The 12476-nt window shown below is 40.6% G+C and overlaps 1 protein-coding gene across 3 annotated transcripts in view; it reads right to left on the bottom strand.

Annotated features, from left to right (window-relative positions):
• Positions 1-12476, bottom strand: part of ALKBH8 (alkB homolog 8, tRNA methyltransferase) — a 62692-nt gene that overhangs the window by 29112 nt on the left and 21104 nt on the right. For all 3 annotated transcript variants that reach the window (XM_070426932.1, XM_070426934.1, XM_070426933.1), the window contains exons 6-7: positions 12326-12430; positions 10552-10622 (exon numbers count right to left, since the gene is read on the bottom strand). In XM_070426932.1, coding sequence (XP_070283033.1) covers positions 10552-10622; positions 12326-12430 — 176 coding nt within the window. The remainder of the gene's footprint in view (positions 1-10551; positions 10623-12325; positions 12431-12476) is intronic.

The following is a 12476-nucleotide window of genomic DNA, read 5'->3' as shown; positions in this document are numbered from 1 at the left end:
GTGAGTCATTCCTGACAAATAGGAGTGATGAGCATCTGAACATCTCTGGAGTAAACTACACAGAGATCAGGCTCAAAAAAAGCCCAAAGAAGTTATAAAACCATTCAGCTGGCAGTAGAGAAACTGGGTAGCTCAAGAAATTTCACAAAGAACTTTTATTCAATACTCTATTTCAGGAGGTCAAGCAGGACTCAATAACTATTGGCATGAGACTGGAGAGAGAACAGGTAATATAATGAAAGATGTAGCCCTCTAGTAGGTATTCAATAGACAAGAGTCTTCATTAGCAAAATACCTAATTACCCTGGCCACTCAGTAGCAAAAGTCATAAGAAATATTCACTGATGAACCAACTTACAAAATTAGTGCTTGCCCAAATATTTCTCTGTTCAATACCACCAGCTATTTCTACCCATTATGGTAACTCTTTTGGTCAGTCTTTCGGTGAACCTTGATGCTATAAGTATTAGCCAATGCAATGCTAATACAAAAATAATAATAATAATAAATTGAAATCACAATTCTTGTAAAAGAGAGAAGACTTCCTGAACTTGATGAAAGGGATGTCACTGAAGCACTTAACATCTGAAGATGTGGCAGAGCCAGGGCTTTTATAACTGAAGAAAGTAAACAACAATATACTATTGGTGCTTCAAAATGAAATAATTTGGATCATTAAAGGATTAAAAGAAACTTTGGAAAAACTGATAAAGACTATAATAATTTTTTTGTGGGGGAAAGGCTCTTTATAATTAAGTCATAAAAGTTAACTTATATTTTATCAGAAAAACAATACTAAAACAAAGGTATATGACTCATTCTCTGTTCAAAAAATTAATGCATATTTGAAATATAATCTAAATGTTGTTAAATTTTTAAAAATCTAAACTATCTTCATAATTTTTAGATTCACTTTTCCAGATAAGACTTAATCAAAAGAAGTTTTTCCTTATGTACAATAAGTTCTTTTTTCTGGTTTTAAATAGATGCACATTAAGTAGTCATTTCATCCTTAGCTGACCAAGTCTTATGGTACTTGCTGAACTAATTATTTGTCCAATAACATTACTAGCTCACCATCACAAGGAGGTTTATGTCAAGGGTGTATCTCTAGACATGCATGTGCAAGCAAGGTAGGCTGCATTTTACAGCAGAACAGACCTATCAGAGATGGAGTACGTACTGAACAGCAAAAGCCCACCAGACTTCACAGGATGTACATTATTCTCTCACATCCTGACGCATCCTATGCTGGTTGGATATTTCCCTATGCTAGTCCTTAAGTAGGGAAGCAGTGAGCATTTGAGAGGGAAAGAACCTGGTTCCTTGATTAAATCATTTATTTAAGCCAACAAATTGAAACTTTGGAACTAGCCTTTTCTAAAACATCTTGTTATATGTTTTAAATATTAATTTGTTTTTTGTAGTATAATCATCTTACTTGGATTTTTTGCTGTTATTGCAGGTAAAAGCATCCTAATATATACATACCATATAACATACATGTATGTATTGGTAATACTTTTGGAGGTACAAAAGCATTATAGAAGATTACAATCTAGTTGTACAGGAAAACTAATAATCTTGAAAATCAAATGTACAGCATATTTTAGATCAGGGGTCCTCAAACTACGGCCCGCGGGCCACATGCAGCCGCCGAAAACATTTATCCGGCCCGCCAGGTGTTTTTGCTGCCGCTGTGTGCATAGGAATTTGTTCACAGTTTTTTTTTTAACTATAGTCCGGCCCTCCAACGGTCTGAGGAACAGTGAACTGGCCCCCTGTTTAAAAAGTTTGAGGACCCCTGTTTTAGATGAACTATAACTGTATTAAGAAGAATATGCTCAAGTAGTTAAAAAGATAAGGCATTCAAGTAATATTTATCTAAAAGTTAAGAATACCACATAGATACACCGTTTATCAGAGCATGTTAGAGTTAGAAGATCTTAGAAATTTTGCTGGAAAAGTAAGAAAGAAAATAAACATAACCTCAAGGATTTCAGCCATGGATAAAAAAAAAATCAACAACAACACTAATAACAAAACAAAACAATGATGTCACTGAAAAATTATTACAATGAATTGGAAGCCGGAGTAGATACTGTTGTAAATTTCTTAAAACAATTAAGGGGGTCAAGGATGAGAAAATAAAGAAAAGGGAATGAAAGTATGAGACCCAGATTCTAGATGTGGGGCAAGAAGCTAGGAGAGAAAGTAATTACCCAGCATCAGAACCAATCAGAACAGCACAAGCTGCAACAGTGGGTAAACGCAAGAAGAAAAGACAACAGCCACCTTTCGGTGACTCTCTGACATCCAGTTTCACAGCGATGGGAACATGAGTGTCCCTTGGCTACAGAAGGGAAGCCTTCAGGTAAGGAGCCCAAGAGCAGACCTAATAAGCCTTTACGTGTATGGATTGCTCTGACTTTGAAAAACATTTTAACATTCCTTCACTCATTTTATTCCCATCACAAGCCTTCAGCCAGGCAAGAGGTCTTATTAATGCCACTTTACAGATGGAATAAAGGGTCCTAAATATAACAGACTATCTTAAATAGTATAATAAATTTAAATGTTTAGTAAATATTTTTTCAAAATTGAAAAAGATTCACTTCCACTTAAAAGCTTTTATATTATTTTTGTTGTCATTTTTTTTTTTATTTGGCAATCTAATGGAAAAGATATCAGTGCCTCAACTAAATACAGTAGACAGGTATTGCATGTTTTAAAAATTCTTGTGGCACACTGGTTTAAAATTGCTGGTCTAGTGTATTGCAATCTTATTTTGTTTTGGTATTTTTTGTTGTTTGGAAAGTTGTGTGCTTTTTTTTTTTTAAACTTTATTGTTGAGAGTATTACAGATGTCCCCCCTCCAACAGGTTCCTGCCCCACCCCAGGCCTTCACCACCCTATTGTCTGTGTCCATAGGTAATGCACACATGCATATAAGATCTTTGGTTAATATCTTCCCACCCCTTCCCCCCTTTCCTCTCAGATACGTCAGTCTGTTCCATTTCCATGCCTCTAGTTCTATTTTATTTATTAGTTTATTTTGATCATTAGATTCCTTGTTCATTTATTTTGATTTTTAGATACAATTATTGATAGATACATATCTATTGTTCATATTTTTTATCCTCTTCTTCCTCCTTCTTCCTCCTCTTTCTTTTTCTTTTTCCTCTTCTTAAAGAATACCCTTCCTATTTGACCCAGTAATCCCACTTCTAGGAATATATCCCAAGAAATCAGAAACACCAATCAGAAAGGATATGTTCATAGCAGCACAATTTACAATAGCTAAGATTTGGAAACAGCCTAAGTGCCCACCAGCAGACGAATAGATTAAAAAACTGTGGTACACCTACACAATGGAATACTATGTTGCTATAAAAAAGAAGGAACTCTTACCATTTGCAACAGCATGGATGGACCTGGAAGCATTACACTAAGCGAAATAAGCCAGTCGGAGAAAGATAAATACCACATGATCTTATTCATTTATGAAATATAGGAAACAACATAAACTGATGAACAAAAATAGATCCAGAGACAGAGAAGCATTGAACTGACTGTCAAACTTCAGAGGGAAGGCAGGGGAGTGTGGGGGGTAACAGATCAACCAAAGGACTTGTGTGCATGCATATAAGCATTGCCAATGGACACAGACACTAGGGGAGTGAGGGCATGTGCTGGGGGGTGGGAGTGGCCAGGGAGAGATCAATGGGGGAAAAAGGAGACATATGGAACACTTTAATCACTAAAGAATTTAACAATTTTTTAAAAAAAGAATACCCTTCAACATTTCATGTAATACTGGTTTAGTGGTGATAAACTCCTTTAGCTTTCTCTTTTCTGTAAAGCTCTTTATCTGACCTTCCATTCTAAATGTTAGCTTTGCTGGGTAATCTTGATTGTAGGTCCTTATTATTCATCACTTTCAGTATTTCTTGCCACTCCTTTCTGGCCTCCAAAGTTTCTATTGAGAAATCAGCTGACAGTCACATGGGCGCTCCCTGGTAGGTAAGTAATTGCTTTCCTCTTGCTTCTCTTAAAGATTCTCTCTTTGTCTTTAACCCTTAGCATTTCAATCTTGTGTGGGCCTCTTTGGGTTCCTCTTGTTTGGGACTCTCTGTGATTCCTGGACTTATAAATCTATTTCTTTCACCAGGTAGGGGAAGTTTACTGTCATTATTTTTTCAAATAGCTTTTCAATATCTTGCTCTCTGTCTTCTCGTTTAGGCACCCTCATGATGTGTGTTGGTATGCTTGAAGTTGTAACACGGGCTCCTTATATTATCTTCATTTTTTAGATTCTTTTTTCTTTTGGCTCTTTTGATTGGGTTTCTTTTGCTTCCTCATATTCCAAATCATTGATTCATGGCATCCTCTACTCTACTGTTGATTTCCTATAAATTATTCTTCATTTCAGTTAGTATATCCTTCATTTCTGACTGAACCTTTTTCATGTCTTTGAAATGTTCACTAAGATCCTTGAAAATCGCACTAAGTCCCTTGAAACTCTCATTAAGATCCTTGAACAGCCTTATAACCATTGTTTTGAACTCTGTATCCAGTAGTTTGCTTGCTTCCATTTCATTTAGGTCTTTTTCTGGAGATTTCTTCTGTTTTTTCTTAACATGTTCTTTCACATTTTGGCTGCTTCCCTGTGTTTGTTTCTATGTATTAAGTAGAGCTGCTATGTTTCCTGGAATTGGTAGAGTGGCCTCGTATAGTAGGCGTCCTGTAGGGCCCAGTGACTTAGCCTCCCCAGTCACCTGAGCTAGACACTTTAGGTACACCCCTTTGTGGGCTGTGTGCACAGTCTTGTTGTAGCTGAGCTTTGACTGCTGTTGGTGTCACTGGGAGGAATTGACCTCCAGGCCAAGTGGCTGTGAGGACCAGCTGCAACTACAGCGGGAGAGCTGCTGTGCAGGAGACACCCATGTGGAGCAGGACTTGCTTCAGTGGGGCTTTGGTGCTCACTGAATCTGCCCCTTGAGTGTGTTGCTTGAGGATGTGTAGAGTTGTAATCTAGTATGGTCTGAAGCTGTTCACTGGGTGCACTGGCTCTGGGGCCTCCCAGGAGGTACAAAGTCAGCCACTGCATACAGCCATCCAGCAGGAACTACAGAGAGATCTGCAGATGGCTGCTGTTTGTTTTGGGCTTGGAAGTGCCCAGGCAAGGCCAAGCTGTGAAGCAAGGCTAGCTGTAGCTAGTGGCCAGGTCTTGTGCCTCTTGCTGACAGGTATGAGGCATGCTGACTCCAGCTTTGCTTGTTTGAGAGATTTTAGGAATGACTTAAACCTGAGCCAGGACAGGCCATTCATATGGAAAAGCTGCTGCAAACAGTTTGGGTGGGGCTGCAAATTGGGTGGGACGAGGTCTCAGGGAATCACCAGGGTGGAAGGAACAGTGTGAGCAACACTGATGGAAATTGGGATATGGGTGCCAGGCAGCTCTGCGACATGGGAGGTCTCAGTATGGGAACAATGACTCCTGCGAGCACCCCTGTCCGGGAAAAAGCCACTCCCAAGTTCTTGCTCTGATGCCAGACATTCCAGTTCCTGCCTGTATGTTCCTGATTCCCCCACCCCAAGCTGTTGCCCTAGTGCTGGAGCACAGAGGGATTGAGTCCAAGTAAGTCCATGCGCTGGCCCTTTTAAGAGGAATTGCCTGGGTCTCCAGCAGCCTCCATATCACTCAGCCACAATCCCCACTGGTTTTTACAGCCTGAAGGTTTAGTGTGGAGCTGGGACCCCTTGCCTTAGACAGGAGGCCTTCACAGCAGAGATACTCCTCCCAATTAAAATCACACCACACGTGGGTGTTAGACCAGCCTGTTCCACACCTCCACCCCTCCTACCAGTCTCAATGTACTTTTTTTTTTACTTCTCTAGTTGTAGGACTTCTATTCAGCCAGATTTCAGGTGGTTCTGATGATGGATGTTCTGTATTTTAGTTGTAATTTTAAAGTGGCTGTGGGTGGCAGTATCAGTATCAGCATTTACTTATGCCACCATCTTGGTTCTTGGGCCAACAGCTCTCTTTTATAAGAAAATCTACTGTTCTTGTCATAACTTACAGAATGCATGCTTTCCTGCTATTACAAAGATGGCTTTAACCAAAAAACTCCATAATTCAAATTGGCAGCTAGAAATTCTATGACTCTAGAGACACCAAATGGAGATCACGATTATCACAGATTTTCAGTGCAACTAGAGAAGTGATGGCGAACCTTTTGAGCTCGGCGTGTCAGCATTTTGAAAAAGCCTAACTTAACTCTGGTGCCGTGTCACATATAGAAATTTTTTGATATTTGCAACCATAGTAAAATAAAGACTTATATTTTTGATATTTATTTTATATATTTAAATGCCATTTAACAAAGAAAAATCAACGAAAAAAATGAGTTTGCGTGTCACCTCTGACATGCGTGTCATAGGTTCGCCATCACTGAACTAGAGGGTAAGTTTTCTCTTCTTTACAACTTTTAATTAAAAACTACATAATGACCTTATAGGATGGGGTAGGAACCCATAGTTCCCCTTCCTCATATTTTCCTAGAAGGGGAGAGAATTTCCCTAGGAGTGAAAGTATAGATAGGAAGAACATCTCACTTTTCCCCACTCCTTCCAGAAGGGAAGGTGTGCCTTCGCTGATTGGTCACCCTTAGGCCAAACTGGCTTGGCTGAGCCCTTTCCTCTTTCTTTTCAGATCCAACTGGTTTGCAGAAGCCCCTATATGCTCCCTCATGTCCTACGTGGTAGGGGCAGCCTCTGACTCTATGAGAGAAGTCTCCTATTGCCTGCCTGTGTCATTGGTGAGCTATGAACAAGTCCCCTTGGCAACAGATCTAAAGCCTTGCTCTTTCATGTTTAATGGAGTTAAGCTGACACTCTGACCTCCATTTATCTTCTTCTCATTTCTTGAGAAGAAAAAACAAAAAAATTTTTTACTGGCCCCTTAAAGCTACAAACTAGAACAAGAGGTAAAACGCAAATAAACCAGACAGAGAAGAGCTCTTTCTTTTTCCTTCCCATTCACATGATTTTTGAAAGCACTTACTAAGAATTCACACATGTAATTAATAAGATAGTTCTGTCTTATTGAACAAATAATACTACTCTTTAGTCACATTATCAATATGATCGCACAAGCTCAGCAAAGGTTAAAAGCCAAAGCACTGAAGGCCTAGTGGTGGAAACTACACAAATACAAAAAAAATAATGAAGTAGTATTCGCCCCTAGGAACAAAATCACATTCTGAAGCAATTCTAGTTAGATTAGAAGATCTCATATTGGATTCGTCTAGATTTAAAATTCTGATTTCTATCTAAAACTGTATATGCAGCTTGCATAGATCATTTTAAATCATGTTTTTGATAGTGTCTTTTTTTATTTGTTTTATTGGGGTGACATCTACACTAATAAAAGAGAAACATGGTAATTAGCGTACGACCGCTACCCTTTTCATTGGCTAATCAGTGAGTATATGCAAATTAACTGTCAGCCAAGATGGCGGCCGGCAGCCAGGCACTGAAGCAAGCATGAGGCTTGCTTGCTGCGGACTCCAACGTTCCCCGCCTCACTTGCCAGCCTCTCAGCTGCAACTCTAAGCAACTATGTACTCTGTTGCAAATAAGAAGCTAAACAAAACTCCAGAAACCAGCCGGACTGAAAGCCAGCTGGACCAAAACATTGTATCCATGTTTTCAGCAGCGAGGCCTCAGAGCTAAAGCTGGCCCAGAATAAAAAAAAAAAAAAAGAAAACAAGGAGTGGTTGGAAGCTTTAGTCACTCGCCAGCCGGAAAACAGCCCTCAGCCCCTCACCCAGACTGGCCAGGCACCCCAGTGGGGACCCCCACTCTGATCCAGGACACCCTTCAGGGCAAACCAGCCATCCCCTACCCATGCACCAGGCCTCTATCCTATATAGTAAAAGGGTAATATGCCTCCCGGCACTGGGATCAGCGGAGGCTCCCGGCACTGGGATCAGCGTGACAGGGGGCAGCGCCCAAACCCCCTGATCGCCCTGCGGCTCTGTGTGTGACAGGGGGCAGGGCCACAACCTCCCTATCCACCCTGCTCTGTTTATGACAGGGGAAGGCACCCCAACCCCCTGATCAGCCCTGCTCTGTGCCTGATAGGGGGGAGCTCCCCAATCCCCTGATCGCCCTGTGGCTCTGTGTTTGACAGGGTGCAGCGCCCCAACCCCCTCCCCCACGGGCCCTGCTCTGTGTGTGACAGGGTAGAGCCATAACCTCTCCATCGGCCCTGCCCCGAGTGTGACAGTGGTGGCGCCCCAACCCCCTGATCGGCCCTGCTCTGTGGGTGATAGAGGGTGGCGCTCCAACCCCCCTCCACGGGCCTTGCTCTGTGACAGGGTAGAGCCATAACCTCCCCATTGGCCCTGCCCTGAGTGTGACAGGGTGCAGCGTCCCAACCCCCTGATCAGCCCTGCTCTGTGCCTAATAGGGGGGAGCTCCCCAACCCCCTGATCGCCCTGCAGCTCTGTGTTTGAAAGGGTGCAGCGCACCAACCCCCTGATCGGCCCTGCTCTGTGTGTGACAGGGTAGAGTCATAGCCTCTCCATCGGTGCTGCTCTGTGTGTGACAGGGTAGAGCCATAACCTCTCCATCGGCCCTGCCCCGAGTGTGACAATGGTGGCGCTCCAACCCCCTGATTGGCCCTGCTCTGTGAGTGACAGGGGGTGGCGCCGCAACCCCCATGGACCCTGCCTTGAGTGTGACAGGGGGCGGTGCCCCAACCCTCCAATCGGCCCTACCCTGAGAGCGACTGAGGGTGGCATCGCAACCTCCTGATCCACCCTGCTCTGTGCATGACGGGGTGGCGCCCCAACTCCCCAATCGGCCCTGCTCTGAGCCTGACCAGGGGCTGCACCTAGGGATTGGGCGTGCCCTCTGCCACCCAGGAGCAGGCCTAAGCCAGCAGGTCATTATCTCCGAGGGGTCCCAGACTGTGAGAGGGCACAGGCCGGGCTGGAGGACCCCCCTCCCCCCGCCCCCCTAGTGCACAAATTTTTGTGCACCGGCCTCTAGTTAGTTAATAAAATTATATAGGTTTCAGATGTACAATTCTATAATACATCATCTATATGTTGTATTGTGCGTTCTCTACTCCAAGGCAAGTCCATCACCATTTATCTCCCTTTATCCTCTTCTACCTCCCTCCACCCCCTTTCCCTGTTAATCACCATTCTGTTATCTGTCTGAGTTTTTTTTTTGTTTTTTGTTATTCATTTTTGCTTTTTAGAGCTTCTTTAGCAGTTCAAGTAAAGTGCAACTATAGAAACAAGTCAATGAATAAACATGAATAACTTACTCTTCGTATGTAAAAACAGACATTTCCCTGTACTACCCAAAGTTTTTGAAGGGACTCAATCAGGTAATAGATGTGAAAAAGTTCATCAAAATTCCAGACATGCACATTTTAGTTGTTTCTTTTTTTAATAGCCTGCAGCTATTATCTTTAGCCACTAGATGGCAATGCTGCTCCAGTAAATTACTGCACAAAGGGAAGTCTAGATTTTATTAACTTTTAAAAGTAAAATGTGTGCCCTAGCCTGTTTGCCTCAGTAGATAAGAGTGTCTGCCTGTGGCCTAAAGGGTTCAATTCCGGTCAAAGGCATATGCCCGGGTAAAGCAGCCGATTAATGATTCTCTCTCATCATTGGTGTTTCCATCTTTCTCTCTCCCTCTCCCTTCCTCTCTGAAAACAATAAAAACATATATTTTTAAAATTTTTAAATAATAAAAACCAAAGTAAAATGTGCCAGACCCAGTGTGGCTCAGTGATTGAGCAACAACCTATGAACCAGGAGGTCACGGTTCAATTCCTAGTCAGGGCACATGCCCAGGTTTCAGACTTGATCCCCAGTGGAGGGTCATGCAGGAGGCAGCTGATAATGATTCTCTCATCATTGATGTTTCTATCTCTCTCTCCCTCTCCCTTCCTCTCTAAAATTAATAAAAATATATTTTAAAAATAAATAAATAAAATACAAGTAAAATATTAGAGGTGGGATAGGCGGAAGTGGGCAAAGTAGGGATTTATGGAGACAGAAAGAGACTTTATTTTGGATGATTAGTGCACAATGCAGTATGCATATGATTTTTTTTTTGGGGGGGAGGGGTGTATAAGAATGAGTCTTTATTGTAGAAGCCAGAGGCCACATAGTGATATTTTATTGTACATGTGAAACCTCTATAGTTTTATGAACCAATGCCACCCCAATAAATTCAATTAATAAAAATAAATTTTAAAAATATAAAAATAAATGTGTAAAAAAATTATATTACAGGGCCTTTCCTGGCATTTGATGAGCTTATAGATAAAACTTTCAACATCTAAAAGAAGCTGTAATAAGTTCACATTCTGCAAGAAATAAAAGTGCTAATGATGCCTTTACTTATCATTTTGAAAAATCTTAATTCATTTGAATTAACAAATGTGGGAAATCCTATGAAAAGGGCATTGTATAAGGTAAGACATTTGTTGATAGCTAATAAAAACGTCTAAATAATTACCTCTGACCCCAAACTGAGAGAAATGATCTCATCCTCAAAAGCAGAATGTGTGTCAATATGAGCAGGAATTCCTGAGATGGAAGAGACGAAAACACGTTACTTCATTTTCCCTTTCAATAGATTCAAGACAACTCTAAATATAGCTTCACACTATTATGGTGAAAACATTGTTCGATTATCAGGACTATGCTATCATTTTAGTTAAAAGGAAACATTTAGGGTCAATGTGACTAAATAAAAATTAAACTAAATCTACACTAAAAATCTCTCAACTTCATGTTCAAGTGCTATTGAGACTTGATTCTAAAATCAAGACTTAAAAGTCACTGCTTAATTAGGACATTTACTCAACCCCAGCCCAAGAAGAAGATATGAAAGATAAATAACAAAGTCATGTTTCCCCTTAAACGCTGGATTCCCAAAAACAAACAATAACCAGGTGTGAAGGCTAAGTATATGAATAATTAAGATATGGTTTCCCCCACCAATCTCTCAATCTATGTTACCTGAGCATCTCTTAAGTGAAAGGAACTTTGCTACATGGTGAGAGTATATAAAGTAAATAAGAGAGTTCCTGTTCCCAAGGAGCTTACAGATCAATGTTAAGATTGACTGGTAAATAGGCCATCATAATACACGGTGATAAATGCAGGAAAAACAATCCAGAACGCTTGCCATTAATAACACTTTTAAGATCATTCAATTACTACAAATATCAGATGGAGATGCCGCTAACAAGTGTAAAAAAATCAATAACCTAAAGATTTTTCCGTAACATGTCATCCTAGAATTGTCTTCTACATTCTCAACAGAGAAGAAAGAATAAGATCATCCAACCAATTAGCCTTCTTCTCTGTATAGGCACAGCTCAATTCCAGACCAGCACAATAAAGTATCACAATAGAGTGAGTCATAATCTTTTCGCTGGTGGGGAAAATTTCATACTATCTATTGAAATTTAATATGCGAAATTTTGCCATGGCAATTCTGCTTCTAGGAATTTATTTTATAAAATTTTCCATAACTATGTAAAAGTCTACACAGTGTTTATGATAACAATAATGTCCAATCTAAATTCCCACCTTTAGAAAAAAGTTAGTACTTTTTAGAATATATGTGCACAATAAAGTTTAAAAACCCAAAAAACAAGCCCAACTGGCATGGCTCAGTGGTGGAACGTTGACCTATGAACCAGGAGGTCAAGGTTCAATTCTGGGTCAGGACACACCTCCGTGTTTAGGGCTCAATCACCTGTGGGGAACGTGCAGGAGGCAGCCGATCAATGATTCTCTCATCACCGAAGTTTCTCTCTCTCCCTCTCTCTCTCTCTCTCTCTCTCTCTCTCCCTTTCTTCCCCCCCTTCCTCTCTGAAATCAATAAAAATATATATTTTTTAAAAACCCAAAAAACAAAAACAAAACAAATGTGTAAAAAGTACAACATTTGTAATGTGCAATGCACTAAAACGAAGCACAATAAAACAACATGTGCCTGTATTTATAAATTATTTGGTTTCTTCCATTATACATGTCTCCTGTTTTTAATGCAATCTTCTCCATCTCTAAATAAAATATTGAGAGGGGAACAAAAGAGTCACGAGTAGTAATTTGTGTCAGTTTACACTTTGAGATGCAAGTGTCTCAAGAGAGTGAGCAGATTTGCAAGGGATTAAAGTCAACACGGCAAAACATAAGAATGATATATGTGATCATTGAGTCTCATAATCTACTTAGTTATAAAATTTGACTGTAATTTTTAAAGAAGAAATACTCACCATGCCCAGGTTCATACTGGTTCACAGTCAACTGATCAGGTTTGTGTCTAATGAAGCCTTCTTTCAACCATTTCTCCAACATGCTATCACAAATGTCAGGAAGACCTGAGGTAATTTTTTATAAAGGTGAAATATATCACAGTATTTACTT

The sequence above is a fragment of the Myotis yumanensis genome, unplaced genomic scaffold, assembly GCF_028538775.1.
Source record: "Myotis yumanensis isolate MYYU_CA2020_CCGP unplaced genomic scaffold, mMyoYum1.0.hap1 SCAF_10, whole genome shotgun sequence".
NCBI lineage: Eukaryota > Metazoa > Chordata > Mammalia > Chiroptera > Vespertilionidae > Myotis > Myotis yumanensis.
The sequence above is the reverse complement of the archived record's forward strand: the minus strand, read 5'-3'. Positions and strand labels throughout refer to the sequence as shown.